Raw genomic sequence first — 19,593 nt, 5'->3', positions numbered from 1 at the left:
AGGTTTTTCAGTACCCACTGTAAATCCAGTGTCAGTTTCCTGAAGACAATGGTGGAGTCTAGGAATCATACTCCTCCCCCTACCACATATACATCAGGGTACTTTACATATACTGACCACAGTGTCGCTCTTCTTATATACATTAAGATGCTGGTGCTTGGGTGTTCGTTTAAGTAGTTTATTACATACAAACACATCAGGATGGATAGCAAGAACAATGGACTTAAAAGAACTCTCTAACTACCTAATTGACTACATACTTGCATGCTCTCACTCTTACTGCTCACTCAAAATGCCACACTTGCTTGCACATGCTCAGTACTTCCATGCATGTGCTGACACACTGGAAAGCTTCTTAAAGGTGCGTCACACACACTGATCTACACACAGCAGTGCACATGAGCCCAAGCGGTGTAAGCTGTGTCCCTGAACAGCGATTCTCCAAGATGTTCTTTATGGTTGACACAAGAACAGAGTCAGAGGCTGACACAAGGGGTTCATGAACTCCAACCAGTGCCTACATACCCTGAAACAAAGATCTAAAATTACACTACAGTGTCACAGAACTCTTCCCCTTCTCCCCAACAAGCAGTGAGGAGCTTAATATAAAGACAGCTAACATGTTAGAGCAGATTTTAGTGGAATTGCAGAGACAGTACATACAGTCTATGGAACACTGAACTTTCAGAGTCTGTAATACACATTCTTTCTCAGTTATTAAAAAGACATCCAAAAAATGACATTAATAAATAAAAAGACACATTCTTACTGAATCCCAGAGAAGCTCTTTATTAAACTGGAGTTCAAAGTCTTCTTTCAGAAAGCTGACATCTCCACCGGTGTAGCCTGCCAGTTCCTATAAAACAAAGGCACACCCCTTCTTAGAAAAAAAAACAAACAGGAACACTAAGGCAGTAAAACACTGAAAAAATAAAATCACATTGTGGTGTGTATGTGTGTATAAAATGCAGATCTTAAAATATTTCTGTACATAGTACAGAAATATTTTATCAGCAATACTATCACTATATCACCAACATTTTACTGATTCCTTCTGTGCTTCAAAGCTAGTGACACACTCCAAAATAAAAATCATTTGAGTAAAAAAAAAAATAAAAAAGGTAGTGACACTCCATTAAACCTGCTATATTTAAGCTACTTGTTACAAATTAAAGCAAGAGTTATTGCACATGCAAAACAAGGACACACACACACAGCCCCCAAATAATGACCATCTAAATCAACTTCTTAGAAATAAAACAAACACATTAAAATAAATGAATAAAAAAAAATACAAAACACATACTGCAACTAGCTAATCATAAAAGCTCATTACCAACAAAATGGACCCAATTTCCATGATTTGACGGCAAAGCTAAAAAATAACTAAACAACAAAGCTAAATTACAAAGTCACAAATCCCAACAGAATCTTCACTACACTAATAGAAAAATATTAATATGGTTTGGTTTCTTTTTTGTTAACATCTGTGTGCCAATGTCTTTAAGTCGTATTTTAATAAATGAGTTTAAAACACATCAAAAGATGAACTGTCACTAAAATTAAAGTAAGTAAGTAAATAAATAAATAAAACTAAAAACTATGAGACAGTCCTATCACAAACCCTATGCAATCTACCTAAAGCATAATTCAGTAGAAATATAGACAACTAACACAGTCTAGTGATGTCAACTGGAAACATTACATTAAAATAAAAATTATAGAAAATCAATTAATGCATTGTGTGGGAATGATCTTAGGAAACTCTTTTCATGTGGAGGACTCTATTCATAAATCATGGCTTCACACTCATCATGAAAACTGTTCATAAAGCACAAGATATTTAATTTATCATGTACCACGTCCCCCCATCTCCATATCTCCATACATTACTTACACATTCAGTTAAATAATCTCAGTGCATCTAGACCTGTACTTTACATACCTGTATTGTTTGTTAACCAATGTTTTTATATTATGTCTAATTTGGTATAATTATTTAAATTGCAGATGGCTTTGTTTCATTTTTGAATATTGTAAAATGATTGTTCTTAAAATGTCTTGTAATAATTTGGAGCTTTTCTCCCCTGGCATCCTCTGAAAATTGGATTCTACCCAGTCAGACTTTAATGGCAATAAATAAATTCTTCAAGTGCCAGCAATACTGAATTTAGTATTTCTGATTTTTCCTTTAACCAGTTGAATATGGAGATGGACATCGGTGAATTGATGGAGATGACTTCACCAACAAGCAAAAGATCAAAACCAGAACCATAGAAGAAACAACAGAAAGTATATATTCAGAAGTACGGTGAGGATCTAACTGGGACTGATGTTACTGAGAATGAAAATGTTTCAACTGTTAGCTTATCATCATGTGCACTACCTGGAAACGAGATTGAAGTACTTAATAAAGGTTTGGGATATGGTCCCTCGGTTTTTGTCTCTCAGTATTCTACTATTATGGACATTACGCAACTTTGTTGTAATTTAAATTTAAGATGCTATTAAAATCAAAAGAAAAATGTGTTAAATATGTCTGATACTTCATTTACATTAAAAATTCTGTGTTTCAGTCACAATATCACCCAGTGGTAAGGATGCTTGAACAAGTTCTTCGTGAACTACATGTAGGTCAAAATGCTATTTTTAAAAATTATGGTAATAATCTAGATAAGAAACAAAAAATGGCATTAGACTGTTCAGCTAAAAATGTATTTATTTTATTTAGCATTTGTTTACCTTTGAAAGTCCGACTTGGAAAGAAGCCAATTTTCAGTGGAGGCCCGGGGAGAAACGCACCAGATGCATGTCTTTATAACCTAGGAGGAAACCAGAGTACCTAGAGGAAAACCCACATGAATGCAAGGAAGACATGCAGACTACACAAAAGGCACCCCAGCCGAAAATCGAACGGGAGAACCTCTTGCTGTGAGGCGACAACGCAACCACTGTGCTGTCCAAAATGAACAAATGGTGACTGTTAAAGAGAATAAAGGTGGTGCAATTGCTTTGTGGGACTCATTTGATTAAGAAAATGAGGTTAAAAGACAGTTGAATGACAATATTTCTTATTTCAAGTTGCTTAATGACCCTGTGACTGATTTTAAGATCTACATTGATATATTTTTGTTAGGGGCAAAGAATAATGGGGTTATTACAGACATAACATTACAACACCTTATAGTACATGATGCAAAGCCTCAGTGGCTTTATATTTTACACCTAAAATACACAAGTCCATTAAGAACCCAAAGGGGAGACTCATTGCATCTGGATGTGATTCTATTACTGAACCATTATTGGTCTATTTGGAGAATCAACTAAAACCATTACTATGGTTTGTTAGAGCACACCTTAAAGACAACTAATTTTCACATACGACATAGGCAATCTTAAATTTATATAAAGGAAAAATAAACATGACACCATTTTAGTTGCAAACAGTATACATCACTGTCACCACTGAAACAACTGTAGTTACAAACATTATACATCACTTATAATCTATCCAGTCACTGACAGTTAAGCATTATATGGCTCATTCCAATCCTGCCTCTTCAACCTCATTCCTGTTCTGCATATATTGTTCCCACAATTCCCATTTTTTCCTATGTAGTTTACTCCCTCCCTCCCTTTTCTTTCCTGCCCGTCATACCTCCAACATTTACTGTCCACCTGAAGAAAAATTCTTTGAAGTTTACCTGAGGTATAAAAATACCTATGTAAACACTTCCAGGCAAAGATCCTAAATCATGTAGACTTTGTTGCATATTTGGGAGATACACATATATACACCCATAGTCTCTTTGTGAATTGCTTATTCAGTCTGTGTTCCCAATCCTTTCTGAGCTCCTTTGATTCATCATCATCATCATCTTCTTTTGGCTGTTCCCGTTAGGCGTCACCACAGCAGATCACCTGTTTCCATTTCTTCCTGTCCTCTGCATCTTGCTCTGTCACACCAACCACCTGCATGTCCTCTCTCACCACATCCATAAACCTTATTTTAGGCCTTCCTCTTTTCCTGTTACCTGGTAGCTTCATCCTTAGCATATTTTTCCCAATATACTCAGCATCCCTCCTCAGCACATGTCCAAACCAACGTAATCGTGCCTCTCTGACTTTGTCGCCAAACCTTCCAACCTGGGCTAACCTTCTAATATACTTATTCCTAATCCTGTCCACCCTCATCACACCCAGTGCAAATCTTAACATCTTTAATTCTGTCACATCCAGCTCAAACTCCTGCCTTTTTGTCAATGCCACTGTCTCCAACCCATATAACATAGCTGGTCTCACTACCCTCTTGTAGACCTTCCCTTTCACTCTTACAGGTACTTGTCTGTCACAAATCACTCCTGACAATCGTTACAAAAAGAACCTTAGCCTGGACAGTACCAAGGATCCCAACAATAACCGTCCGATAAAAAGGACATGTCATATCCCAAAGGATAAGGGTAGGGGGAAGGGGGGGGCTACGGTTGAAGACAAATGAAGTAGAACTACTCAGATGGAATGTTATGGTGAGTACATAACTTTTTTTATCTGAAGTAGTTTACTTCATTTGCTCTACAACCTGTGGGACAGAGTCCTCAGCTACCTAACTCTTGGGAGGCCATCATGGAAGGATATTCCGGAGCACCGCAGAGCTAAAGGATGCTCTACTCCTACAGACCAAATCCAGTTTATAATGAGAAATAAAGGTGTGAGATGAGGTCCAAGTAGCAGCTGAACAAATATCATCCCAAGAGACCCTAGACCAAAAGCCACTGATGTAGCCATAGATTGGGTCGAATGAGCCTTCACTTTCCTGGAAGAGACGAACCTCTTTCTGAATAAGCCCGGCCAATGCATTGTGAAATACAGCGAGCAATTGTCACATTTAAAACAGGTTTACCAAGGCTTGCTGGATTTCACAATGCATTGGCCGGGATTACTCAGCAAGCCCTCCTTCGGTAAACCTGTTTCAAAAGTAACAATTGCTTGCTGGATTTCACAATCCAGCGAGCAATTGTCACTTTTGAAACAGGTTTACTAAAGGAGGGCTTGGCATAGGACACAAAGTTGATCAGACTTGCGGAATGGTTTAGTCCTGTGATGATAAAACCTCAACTGCCTATGTACGTCCAGTAAATGCAATTTGTATTCCCCTTTTTTTGGTAGTTAGGAAAAAATACTGGCAAACTGATGGTCTGATTAATATTGGCTTCCGAAGCTACTTTGGGAAGGAAGGAAGGACGGGTTAGTGCATAGCGACACTATCTTTATGAAAGATCATAAAAGGGACTTTGATAGAAAGAGCTTGAAACTCCGACATCCTTCTAGCAGATGTGATGGCAACCAAGAAGGCAGTTGTCCAAGTCAAAAATTGTAGATCCACAGATGCTGCAGGCTCAAAGGGGGGAGAAACCAAACCAATGTCTGCAACAGTAAGGTCAGGTCTCATGGTGGAATCGGGTCCTTAACCGGGGGTCTGAGAAGAAAGGCACCTTTGAGAAAGGTTTTACAGTTTAGAGGAAGCCAATGAAGACATGTTTACCCCAACATGAAAATTAGAGATGGCTGCTAGTTGGACTTTCACCGTAGAGGAACAAGCGCCTTGTTGAAAAATGCTAGCCAGAAAATCTAAAACTGCTGAAAGTGGAACAGCGAAAGCATCCAAAGACCTCTGATTGGCCCATATAGAAAAATGTTTCCATTTACTATGGTAGACTTTTCTGGTAGACGATTTATGAGCCGCTACCAGAATGAACTTAAAAGGTGATAACAGACCGGGAGTCCTAATAATCATGGGAACATGAGCAGTGATCTTCAGACTGTCCAGATCTGGATGACGGATCCCCGAGGGATGTGAGAGCAGATCTGGGACTGGATCCAAGGTCCATGGTGGAACAACTAGATGAGACCTGAGTAAGGGAATCCAAAACTGTTGAGGTCAGAATGGGGCGATGAGGATCACAGTGCTCCCCAGCCTTTGGGCTTTCTGTAGAAACTTTGATATAAGGGGAAGAGGAGGATATGCATAAAGAAGCCTGGCAGACCAAGCATGAATCAGAGCATTTTTGGGGGCTTCTCCCAGTGTGTGTGTGTGGGGGGGTTCAGAGCGAAAAACTCGCTGCATTTTGCGTTGGAAGGAGATGCAAAGAGATCGCAGCAAGGGCGACCTCACTCTAGAAAGATCTGTTCCACTACTGAAGGATTCAGAGACCAGTCATAAGGCATCAGGATCGATCTGCTGAGCCTGTCCGATAGAATGTTGGATCGTCCCGGGATGTGTGTTGCCACAAGAAATCGACCGGTGGAGGTCGCCCATTCCCACACTCTCATGGCCTCTCGACATAAAGGATAAGATCTGGTTCCCCCTTGTTTGTTGATATACCAGACCACTGACATTATCCATCTGAATTGCAATTGTTCCCAGAGGAAGATGAGCATGAAGGGCCTGCAACGCAAGAAGAACGGCTCTCATCTCTAGAACACTGATGTGCAGATAGGTCTCAAAAGGGGACCATGTGCCTTGGACTGTCCTCCCTGAGCAGTGCCCCTCCCAGGTTGAAACAGATGTCCCTTGAGATCATCTGGGGACTGAATTCACCACCAAAGGGAGTCCCTGCACGCTTTTGACATTCTCACTGCAAAAGACAATGGAAGGTCTAACAGTGACCACTGAACTGCCAGTGTCCACTGCAGCACCCTCATATGAAGGTGCACCACTGGAAGAAAATTTATCATGGCCGCCATGGAACCTAGAGCCCTTATCACTGCTTCGGCTGTTGGACAACGTGTCTGAAGAATGTGTAAGATGTGTAACCTCAAGCTGCATATCCTGTCTGACATGAGGAACACCTTCATTTGTATTGTGCCTAGCCGTGCCCAGACTAATTCTAAAATCTGAACCAGGAGAAGAGCAGACTTGTTCATATTGATTGTAATGCCCAACTTGTTGGCTAGCTGAAGGAAGGAGTCACTGGCCTGACATAGTAGATGCTCTGAAGGGGCGGTAAAGAGCCAATCGTCCAGGTACGGAAAGACCTCAACGCCCTGAAGCCTCAGATGAGCCGCTACTACCGCCATTACCTTGGTGAACACCTGGGGGCTGTAGTGAGACCAAAGGGGAGGGCTCAAAATTGGTAATGATTGGTTCCCAGCCGGAAACGAAGGAACCTGCCGTAGCACCTGTCCATCTTGATGTGATAGTACACATCCTGGAGGTTGATCGAGCACATCCAGTCTCTGGCCTGCAGACAGGGCAGGATAGATTAAATTGTGACCATCCGGAATTTTGTCTTGGTTAATGATAAGTTCAAATTGGACAGATCCAATATTGGTCTGAGGTCCCCCGTCTTTTTTTGGCACTAAAAAGAACCTGGAATAAGCCATGGATCCAGACTAGTCTGGGGGGACCAGTTGTATGACTAGTTTTCTTAGCAGTGAGTCTACCTGCACTGCTGCCTCCTCCTGCTGCGTGGGTGGAACATCCAGGAGGGCTTTCTCGGATGGGGGAGGTTCCTTGAACAGAATGAAATATCCTCTGGATATGACTCGCAGCACCCACTGATCTGTAGTGATGGACCCCCATGCTAGTGGGTGTAGGGACAAGTGACCCCCCCCACTGCCTCCAGAGATGGACAGCCAGGCAACCCTTCAGGGCTGCTGCCCGGTTTTATCCGAGAAACATTCTCAGGACCCGAAATTCCTAGGACCCCCTCTCCCTCTAGGGTGGCATCTATCGTAATTCCCTCTGCCTCTGGGAAGAAAGTGAGTCCTGAGCTTCCCGGGAAAACGCCCGAGACTTGTGGAAACACATATTCTTCTGGCCTCGCTGGTTCTTGGAAAAGGACCTTAGAGGCAGTGAGAAGTGGATCCCAATGGCAGACACTGTCTTCCCATTCTTCTTGTTCTGGACCAAAGTCTCTCTGACTGTCTTCCCAAAAAGGGAAGAGCCATGATAAGGGGCATTGGTAAACGACGCCTTGAAGGGCTCCGAGAACTGACATAAGTGGAGCCAGGCATGACGCCTGATGGCAAAGCCTGACCCCGCCGCCTGTGCGGCTCCCTCTGTGGCATGGGAGAGCAAATGCATAGACATGTTGGCTACAGCTTTTAGGGTAGCCATACGTGCATCAAATGTCTTCCTGTCCTCTGCCAACATGGACCCTGGGGCCGACTCCGTGACTTCCTTGACCAGATCTCTCTGGAGCCAAATGACATGCACCATGTAGTTCAATGCCCTTACAAATTTGGTCGCTGAAGCATAAACTCGCTTCCCAAAATGATCCAACATTTGACTCTCGGTCAGGCGGGTGGACCATGGAGCTCTCCTGGGTGAGCTCCTTTTTGGTGTCCGCTGCCACCATCATAGCATCTACAGGGGACCCCTTGTGCCAGTGCAACTTGTCTGTGGGGGGAGGGGCTTAAGACTTTGTCTGGATGCTTGGATATTGGCTCTATGGTGTCCTGCTCCTTTCACACCAGATGTTATCAAATCCACAAGTGGATTGGCATGAGGGGACACCCAAAAAGTAGATGGGCCAGAGCCGAATGCCTCCAGAAACACAAACTTGTCAGAGGTTGGTTTTGGGGCAGACCACCCCCACCCCCTTTGGCAAAGGATCTCCATGATGTTTCCAAAGGAAACATCCTTGGGGGTGATCTTGGGGAACCTTCCCCTTCATCCAGGTCTGTGTCTTCGGTGAGGGACTCTGGAAGAGAGTCCAAGTGCCTCCTTTTACATGTACGCTTGCAGGGGGCTCCTCAGGGGGACTGTCTGGGAAGGTCTCGCGAGTGGGTTGTTCCAAGGGTGGAACTTCATGGGGCACTACGACTACGGGTCGTCCCTGAGAAGACAAGATGGTTGGAACCACACTCGAGGCAAGGGGGTCTGGACGGATACCAAAGACAAAGTGGTCAGAGACCTCGACCCTGTGAGAACCCTCTCTACCACGTCGAATGCCAAGGGGGAACGGACCTCCTGGGCTGACCTAGCGGAAGCCGCTGCCTCCTGATCTGACCAGGGAGTCAGAGCCGAGCCTCTGGGAGCCGAGACACCGAGGGGAATGCTTCTCTCCGAAAAGCTTGGAGCAGACCCTGAGACTACGGATCTGAGAGCTCGGATCCGATCCAGTTGATCCAACACACTCAGGGCACTGGCCGGTGTTGAGGTATAGGGTACTGTTGGCGCCGACCCCTTGACTTTGATCATCCTCAGATCCAACTACTCCGAAACCGCAGGTCGGATCGGAGAAGGAGTGATAGGTCTAAACAATGGCTGGAAGGAGTCCACTCCGGTGGGAGAAGGCCCTGGCAAGACCCCATCTGGATTTGAGTGCAGATAAACCTCCGCATCATCTTGTCCATCTCTGCTTCAGACAAGCTCTGAGTAGAGCAGGAGGATGCCGCAAAAGTAGGCTGGGAAAGCCGGTTGGGGGGGGGGGGAGACCTAGGGGGCGACAAGCTAACCTGTACCTCGGGCTCAGGTGAAAACCTGGGGACCTGAACCGAGGTGTCACTGGCCTGGAAACAGGCTGGCCTCCGATAAGCGGTCAGGGGATCATTTGCGAGGCCTGCCCTTCTTGGCTTTATCCCCTTCCTCAGACCTCTTGGCGGGAGGGTGAGTCGCAGAGGCCATGGAAGGAGAAGACAAAGCAGAAGCAGCTGCTGCTTTCCCAGTAGGGGAAGGTGGGACCTCAGTCCCAGCAGAAGAGGGCAACAGGCCCTTAAGGATCAGTTTGTCCCACCTGTGGTGAGGCACCTCCAAGCAAATCACACACAGAGAGTGTGGCTATCCACCAGAGAAAGCTTATGGCTACACTCTGTGCACCTTTTGAAGCCTGGCTTCGGGGTGTCCGCCATGCCTTAGCGGGACACACACGCATGCACACACACACGCACACACACACACACACTCACTCACTCACTCACTCACTCACTCACTCACTCACACACTCACTCACACACACTCACTCACACACTCACTCACACACTCACTCACACACTCACTCACACACTCACTCACACACTCACACACACTCACACACACTCACACACACACTCACACACTCACACACACACTCACACACACACACTCACTCACACACACACTCACACACACACTCACTCACACACACACTCACACACACACACACTCACACACACACACACACACACACACACACTCACACACACACACACTCACACACACACACACACACACACACACACACACACACACACACACAGACACACACACAGACACACACAGACACACACAGACACACACACAGACACACACACCATGCGGAAAGAAAAGAGGGGAGGAAAGATAGTAAAGCCTACTTACTACTTTTTTTACACTACGGAGAACCCCGAGAAGGTATAGAAAACAAAGATTAGATAAGAAAGGCCAAAAAAGGAACAAATTACTTTTACAGAAATCTCCCAAATGCTCCGGAGCTCGGACCACACTGCTTCCTCTCAGGCAGCAAATGAGATCTGAAGGGAGAAGGGAGACAGAGGGGCATTATGAGTAAGGGAAGGAGCATAGAGCTCAGAGCCGTAGCTGGAAAATGCGGCTGTGTCGGATATGATGACCCATAGGTTGAAGAGCAAATGAAGTAAACTACTTTAGATATCAGCTTATCCCACTTGACCCTTGCCAACTTCCACTCCCAGTTAAAAGCCTCCAGCTCTTTTTTAATCATTATCCACAGCTTCTCCTCTGGTTGATAAAAAATACACCTGACCTGTGTATAAGATTAAAGGGACTAAATATAACCTTGCACCTCCTGTTAACAGCAATTAAGGAGCTGGCAAGGCAGCAGCACGGGCAAAAGGAATTATGGCACACTCCCCTGCAGAAATATGGTGCTGCACCAGCATCCAATATCTGCACCACAGCTGGAGATCAGGCTTAACATGGAAAAAGAGTCCAACTTGCACAGCAAATTCTGATGGCCCAACATTTGTTAAAGTTTACATTTTCCTTTTACTCAAACTTATCCAGTTGGCCGTTAAACAAAGTTACAGTTAAAGCAATTTAATAGTTTGATGGACGCCATTCCTGCCACCAGTAACTTACTCTCTGTCTGTAAACCACAGTACAGATCATTACTCTTACTCCTCCTTTGGTGCTTAGATACTAAAGCATGTATTTGGAGTACAGTAAACTCCCAGTTATCCAGGACTCAAGCAACCAGCATTTGATTGGCTCGTATGAGCCAATCAAAAATCCCAAAGCGGAGACACTTCTTCTCAATGCAGAACAGTTTTGCATTGAGTAGAAATGGCTCTACTTTGCGATTTTTGATTGGCTCGCTTGCCGGAATACCAGCTGATCAGAAATCCCAAAGGGAAGCCTCTTCTGTTCAATGCGATTTTTGATTGGCTCGTATGCCGGTATACGAGCCAATCAAAAATCACAAAGCATATCTCAAGCAATCGGCACATACATTTAACTGGCATCTACCAATCCTTACTGGTGCCGGTTAAGTGAGACTTTACTGTACTGGTATTCTGGTAGCCCTTCATGTGCCTGGAGTACAGAATGCTGCTCTGTGTACTGTAGCATAGTGCGTATCTGAAAGTCATTCCTTAGCTACTGCTACAATGTAATCAAAGTCTTATGACTGCAGAACCTGGCATGTGTGAGTGTTAAAGTGATTTATCTGGAGAAGAATTAGTTCAACAAGATATAGCTGTTTCCATCATAAGTATACATAGGTATGTGCTGGAATTACTTTCTCTTGCTATGTACTCTCCTAAATATATAGCATAGTAACAGGATGCTAGGGACATTCATAGGTTCTTTATTGTGAGAGAAGGTCCAAACTACATTGTGAGTACATAACCCTATTACAGGGAAGGGTATAAACTGAAAAATATTTACAACACCCTTATTGTAAGGGTACTTCCAACTACATCATACCTGCTATACTGTAAGTGTTCAAAACTTTCTCATATACAAGAATGTCATTTGGTCTTGATAAATGTGGAAAAGCAACCTTTAAAGCAGGAAAGCTGTAACACCAAGAAAACATCAGTCTGGGACAGGAATGTGATATAAAGAAACTTACAGGAGTAAGTGTATAAATATTTGGGAACTGATGAAGGACTGACAATAAAACATGAAAACGTGAATAAAACTTAGCAAAGAATATTTTAGAAGACTAAAACTAATACTGGAATCAGACCTGACATCTAGGAACAAAGTCCAACCTATAAACCAATTTGTTCTTCCTGTTCTAACTTACAGTTTTGGGGTGACTAACTGACTCCAAAAGGTAGTGGATCAGTTGGGACAGGAAAACAATAAAAATGCTTCACGCTCATCAAAGGATTTATAAAAATCAGTGTATAACAAGATTATATATTCCCCGTTCTGAAGGAGGTATGGGCCTCCTCGAAACGGATTATGTGTACAGATTGGCAACTGTAGGACTGCATACATATCTGCTCACCTTACAAGATCCAAACGTAGTGAAAGTTTTAAAATATGAGAACAAGTCTAAGATGATTTCTTTGCTTAGTTTAGCAGAAGCATATCAGTGTCAAGTGGGAATGGAAATCAAACCAGAAGTCGATAAAAATCAGGCAGCAACTGAAGCTGCCAAAAAACAAAAGAAAGAATATGCGGAGAAGGATTAGATGAGAAGGCAAGAAATGTGGAAAAGGCACAAATATAACTGCAAGTACAGAAAAATTTTGGAACAACCTCATGTCGATCAGGATCTGATGCAAGAATGGTTAAGGAGAGGTGAATTTAAAGCAAAAGATGAAAAGTTAATATCCGTGGCTCAGGATAGTGGACTATGTACACTTTGTAAAAAAAAGTCCACTGAACATGTCAGAGAACCAGACAAATGCAAGGTTTGCAAAACTGAATTGGAAAGGAAAGAGTCGCATCTTGTTGCGGGTTAAGGCACCTAGGCAGCAAGATATTTCCCTGTGGTACATTTGGCTGGGGACACATGGCTGAAGTGACATTCAGCTGCAGAGAAATATGGCTGTTTGCAAATTCTCTTTGGGCAAAGAGAAGCACACACTGCCATGCTCGCAGCTTTAATAACCAAATGCATGGAGGCAAAAAGTAATGAGTGTCAAGCTCAATGTACAGTATATGCTTATCTAACTACAACATGTAGAAGTGTGCTAAAGCATGGAGGAAATCCTGCAGGCTACTGCAGTCACATTTATGCTTCAAGTATGTGTTTTAGGTAATGTTCCCTAGATACTGCGAAGTGGGAAGTGGTCCACACAGACCGATTATAAAGGCACTGCCCATTGTTTACTGCATTTTACTGCCACTGACATGCCTTCTGGCCAGCCTGCTGCTGATGCCTGCCATATTGCCTGCTGTCTCATGTTCCCTTGGGGACCATGGACATTGTTTCCCCCCCTGTGCATGTGGTTATTGAAGTTGTAGGCATGGCAACACATTCTTCTCTTTGCCCACAGGGAATTTGCAAACAGCCATATTTTTCTACAGCTGACTGTCACTTCAGCCATGTGTCCTCAGTCAAATGTACCACAGGGAAATGTCTCTCTGCCTAGGAGCCTGAACCCTCTTGTTGCTCGGTGTGATGCACTAATGGCAGAGGACCTGTATACTGAAAGGCATAATAGTGTGGCAAGATTGTTGCATTGGGAATTATGCAAACATTACAATACTGAAGTAGCTGAAAAACACTGGAAACATGAGCCACAAAGCATTATAGAGAATTATGAAATTTATATCACATGGGATTCACCCATTACCAACAGTTCAAAAAATAGATGCAAGAAAACTAGATGTAGAAGTTTGTGAAAAGAAGACAAAAGAAATACTGATAATTGAAACTGATGCACCCAGTGATTACAGCATCTCAAGTACAGAGAGACACAAAGTCATAAAATACTAGGATTTGCAGGCAGAAATTAGGGCAATGTGGAAGGTGGACACCCAGAGAGTTCTAATAGAAGTAGGAGTAATCTGTCTCATAAGAAAGAATTTACAGTCATATTTAGATATGCCACCTATACATACAACTCTGTATGAATTGCAGGAGGAGTCAGTTCTGGGTACATCGTGGGTGCTGCGAAGACCAATTCTGGCTAACATCAAAGACTGAAGTAATACTTATTTCATGAACTTTAATCATACTTTGACTTAGGAATGGGGTCTATTCCTGATCAGAAACCCAAAAGACCTAGAGAATTTAAAACAAAAGGTGAAAACCTCAAGGTTATTACCTCACCCATACAACCAATGGAATATATAAAGTGTATGATAATTACAAGATTTCCATAGCAGGTGAGAATACAAGCCTTAAGCTAATTACATCACCTCTATAATAATGGTGGGCATAAAATGCATTGTGATCGCAGCACCTCTTCTGCAAGATATGGTCCAAGATGAATAGTACTTACAAGTTATTGACACACATTGGAAACCTATGACATATGTGGATAAGTAGAAAGATCAGAATATTGAGAACTGGAATGCCCTGAAATATAGGATGACGCCTAAAGTAACAAATAGAAGTCTGTAGGAGACCAAACACAAAGGTGCCTAAGAATCACTTCTAGTCTTTGACAACTGAGAATACATGAGCACAAGAAAGAAACGGTTCCCTATTACGACAGCGAAAGTCCGTTTAAGCGAATCCGCAAACGACACGTATTGCATGAACCGGCATTACAGCGAATGTCCAAAACCGCAAATTTGGAAATGTCTAATTACCATGGTTGGCCTGTCTGTGGTATAGCTCGATAAGGTAAGTGTTCAATAGTTATGGACCTTAGGGTTAGGGTGCGGGTTAAGGTAAGTGCATAGATAGTTTATGTATGTAAGATTTAGTGTAGGGTTAGGAGTAGGGTTTTGGTAAATGTATGTATGTGGATTATTTATTTTGTGTATATTTTCGCAGGGGAAGTGTGCGGTAGTTACGGACCTTAGGGTTAGAGAGGGGTTAAGGATAGTGCATAGATAGTTGTGTATGTGGGGTTTAGTGTAGGGTTAGAAGTAAGGTTTTGGTGCTTTACTTTAGGGTTAGAAGTAGGGTTTGGTCAGTGTATTTATGTGGTTTATTTATTTTGTTTGGGTAGGTAGTATGCAGCGGGTGGTGGGGTTGACCGACTATGACAGTTCGAAATTTAAAATTTTGCGGTCTAGTGCGTTTGGTATTCTCGCGGTTCGCACAATGCGTGTCTGTGTTTTGGTATTCGTTCAAAAGAAGTTTTGCTCTGGTAATATAGACCCGAAAGAAACAGCATGGCATTTCCTATTAAATAAGCTGAGCATGCAAAGTTGTGAAAACTCAGCAAACTGAGATGAAGATGAAAAATCTGTGGCATTTGTAACCTGATGCGTCACAGCGAAAGCGGCCACAGTGCAACACAAATGGAAACTATAAAGAAGTTATGTACTTAACCATAATGTTCCATCTGTGTTGTCCATTTTCACTCTTCCTCAACATATGGGTTCGGATATGATACTCTGATCCGACCCAGCCTTATTCTAGCTCGTGGTAAACAAACTCTTGAGCTCTTTTCTTACTCATAATGCACCAAGTCCAACTTCCCTCAGAACCTTTTTACAGCTTGAGAGAGAGAGAGAGTGAGAGAGACAGCGAGAGAGAAAAAGAGAGGGAGAGAAAATATAAAGGAATTGCCATAAGTGGAGTTCAACACAAGTGACATAAGTGTCCTTAAATGGCTTATAACTCCAGAAGTGTGTTTTGAGAAATGGAAGGGGATGGAGGGTGGGGAGTTAAGGAAGAATGAAAATGGTTAACACAGATGCAACATTATGGTAAGTACATAACTTCTTCATCTGATGTTGTCAATTTTTATTCGTTCCTCAATGTATGGGACAGAGTCCCCTGTTACCTGTATTCCTGGGTGGACTCTAAGGAAGGATATTCCTAAGTACGATGGCAAAGGCTTCCCCTAGAGACCAGATCCAGTTTGTAATGATTGATAAAGGTATGAGGATTAGACCATGGAGCAGCCGCACAGATATCATATATGGATGCTCTAAACTGGAATATGATGGAAGTAGCCATAGAGCTAGTGGAATCAGCCTTTAACAGTTTTGGAAGGGGAAAATTCAGTTAAGTGTACACAAAGGAAATACAATCTGTTAACCGTCTGGCTATGGTTACTTTTGTAACTGATTCGCCCATTTTGTGCTGTGCAGAGGAAATAAAGAGCTGGTCTGACTTTTTACATTGTTTCATTTTATGTAAATAAAAACGTAATTATCTGTGAACATCCAGTAAAGGCAGCGTATATTCCCCTTTATTTGTGAAGTCAGGGAAGAATACCAGCAGGTTAATGGTTTGGTTAATATTGGATTCTGACAACACCTTAGGTAGGAAGGAAGCACTGGTACATAAGGTGACCCTATCCTTGTGAAAAATCAAGTATGGATGCTTTGAAGATGCAGCCTGAAGTTCTGAAATTTGTTTAGCTGATGTAACTGCCACTAAAAAGACAGTCTTCCAGGTCAGGAATTTCAAATCACATTTTTCTCTTCAACCGGCTGCTTTCTGAAGGAATTTGGGAATTAAAGGAGACAGGGAATAAGCGTATAACAGACCTGGGGGGGCCAAACTTGGAGAAGAGCATCCTTCGATGACTACCCCAAGGGGGGATTAGGGTGAAAAAGCTGCTGCACTTGTTTAAGGGAGATGCAAAGAAATCTCAGCAAGGCTGGCCCCAATGATGGAAAATCATATCTGTCACTTTGTAGTTGACACACCACTCATGAGGAAGTAAAATGGATCTGCTTAGTTTGTCTGCTATCACGTTGGATCTCCCCAGAATGTGTGTTGCAATTAGAAAGCGGTTGGAGGAGATCATCCATTGCCACATCCTTGGGGCTTCTCGACACAAGGTATAAGATTTGACTCCCCCTTGTTTGCTGATGTACCAAACCACTGATGTTATCCATTTGAATCTCAATCATTCCTAGAGGGAGAAAATCTTGGAAGTCTTGCAATGCTAGAAACACCACTCTCATTATTAGAAAGTACAGTTGTGTACACTTACCATAAATGTAGATGTTCAAGTGTATTCACTGTTGCAGTCATCACTTGTGGGTTATCCCTGCTGGGTAGGCCTCAGTCTGCCTGAATACCAGAGTAAAGAATTCCCTCCTGTGTTGGTTGTTCTGGGACTGTAGCTGACATCAGGTCATCAGGGCTATAAAGAGTGACAGCCGATGCTTTAGATGGTCTCCCTCACTCTGGCAATGGCCTACTGATGCACTCGCAAACTTGCTTCTGCTTCGGGCTCCACAGCAAGAAAGACTGATATAATGGCGTCAGCTGTCACTCTTTATAGCCCTGGCGAGCTGACGTCAGCTACAGTCCCCGAACAACTGAAGCAGAAGGGAATCCTTTACTCTGGTATTCAGGCCGGCCGAGGGCTAGGGATAACCCCCGGCCGCGAGGACACAGTTAAACTATTCCCAGCGCTAGAAAGTCTGCTCTACAAATTTTCCCTTAGAACTAGCAGAACTCCTAGTAGAGCACTAAAATCTGATTTCCTGTGACTAGAACTTGCTCTAAAACCTGCTAGAAAGCACTAAGAAGCCTAAAACAAATCCAAGCACTCAACTCTCCTTGCTAATAAGGTGTAATTAATTGCAAGCACTAAACAGCCAATAATTGTAAAGTACCTTGCCAAGGGAAGGGAAAACAGCTCTTATACTTTACAAAAAGCACTCCCTAAAATGCCCATCTCAATACTGAAAGAATGCCAAATTCCGGTAATCACAGCCACACAGGTAAAACCCACACTTTCCAAAGCTAAGAAAAAGAAGTTATGTCTTACCATAACGTTCCATCTGTATTGTTGATCCTCGTTCAGTCATTACGCATGGGTATCGGTTCCAACCTCAGAACCGAGCCGGCCATTTTCCAAGCTCGTGTCAGCTTCAAACTCTCGAGCTAAACTCTTACCCACAATTCCCCTCTCCCTGTTACCTCAGATTGAGTTTGCAAGTCAAAGAAGGTAGTGGCTACCTCTGGTCAAATAACCTAAGAGAACCAGATGGTGAGATCCACTAGAAACCACAGGAGGGGGGAAAGGAGGGAGGGTTGTAATGACTAAACGAGGATCAACAATACAGATGGAACGTTATGGTAAGACATAACTTCTTTATCTGATATTGTTAATCCTCGTTCATTCCTTATGCATGGGACAGAGTCCCCAGCTACCTCTATTCCTGGGAGGCTCTCATGGAAGGACATTTCTGAGCACCATAGAACTGAAAGATGCTCTTCCCCTGGAGGCCAAATCCAATTTGTAATGATTGATGAAGGCATGAGGCGTAGCCCAAGTTGCAGCTGCACAGATGTCATGTAAAGAAGCTCTGGCATGGAAGGCAGCAGAAGTTGCCACCGACCTTGTTGAATGAGCTTTCATGGTAGCAGGCAACGAGATATTACATTGTGTATAAATGAAGGTCACACAGTCCTTCAACCATCTAGCTAACGTGACCTTAGCAACTTCAGATCATAATCTAGGTCCAGAAAAGGCCAAAAATAACTGGTCAGATTTACGAAAGGACCTAGTCCTGTTTAAGTAAAAATGGATTTGCCTGTGGATATCTAGGGTATGTAGGCAATAGTCTCCTCTGTTTGAATGATTGGGAAAGAAAACTGGCAATTCAATGGTTTGATTAATGGACATTTCATAGATCACTTTTGGCAGAAAACATGGTTTAGTTCTCAGAGACACTCTAATCTCTATGAAAAATCAAGTATGGACTCTTGATACATAAAGCTTGAAGCTCAAAAATACGTCTGGCAGAAGTAATGGCGACCAAAAACAAGGTTTTCCATGACAAATGCTTGAGGTCACAAGAAGAGGCTGGTTCGAAAGGTGGCATTGTCAGAGCTTGTAGAACTAATGATAAATCCCATGGTTGAATAGGTTCTCTAAAAGGTGGCTTCAGATGATTCACACCTTTTATAAAGGTCTTGCAAATTTGTGGGACATGAGAGGAATCTTGGACACCCTCATGAAAATTAGAAATTGCAGCCAAATGATAATGGTAGAGGCCGATAGACCCGATTGGAAAAGGTCGGCCAGATAGTCTAGCATTATTGACACTGGTGCTGAGAAGGGATCTACTTGTTTATCTTTCAGCCAACAGGTAAATCTTTTCCACTTGCTCAGATAAGTAATTCTAGTGGAAGATTTATGAGATGCAATGAGAATGTCACATACTGGTAAAGAAAGATCATTCTGCCTGGCAATCAAGGGAATTGGAGTAGCCAAGCTGTGAGCTTCAGGCTGTTCAAGTTGGGATGAATCAGGTACTGTGGATGTGAGATCGATTCCAGGGTTGGATGGAGAATCCATGGTCGATCTAGTAGGTGAGGCCAAAAGCAGGGGAACCAAATCTGTTGAGGCCAATATGGTGCTATGAGGATCACCTTGCTCTTCAACCGACAGGCTTTCTTCAGAAAATGGGAAATGAGGGGAAAGGGTGGGAATGCGTAAAGAAGACCCGAGGGCCAATCGTGGACTAGAGTGTCCCTGGGTGACTGTCCTGGAGGGGGAATCAGGGTGAAGTAATTGCTGCATTTGTAGTTGGTCGGG

General features: G+C 43.1%; 1 protein-coding gene across 1 annotated transcript in view; it reads right to left on the bottom strand.

The window, feature by feature from the left end:
• Nucleotides 1-19,593, bottom strand: part of SAMM50 (SAMM50 sorting and assembly machinery component) — a 1,314,985-nt gene that overhangs the window by 501,264 nt on the left and 794,128 nt on the right. The window contains exon 10 of the mRNA XM_044088615.1: nucleotides 770-856. Coding sequence (XP_043944550.1) covers nucleotides 770-856 — 87 coding nt within the window. The remainder of the gene's footprint in view (nucleotides 1-769; nucleotides 857-19,593) is intronic.

The sequence above is a fragment of the Protopterus annectens genome, chromosome 11.part0, assembly GCF_019279795.1.
Source record: "Protopterus annectens isolate FY-2018-M chromosome 11.part0, PAN1.0, whole genome shotgun sequence".
Taxonomy (NCBI): Eukaryota; Metazoa; Chordata; order Ceratodontiformes; family Protopteridae; genus Protopterus; species Protopterus annectens.
This window is presented reverse-complemented; position numbering and strand designations above follow the sequence as displayed.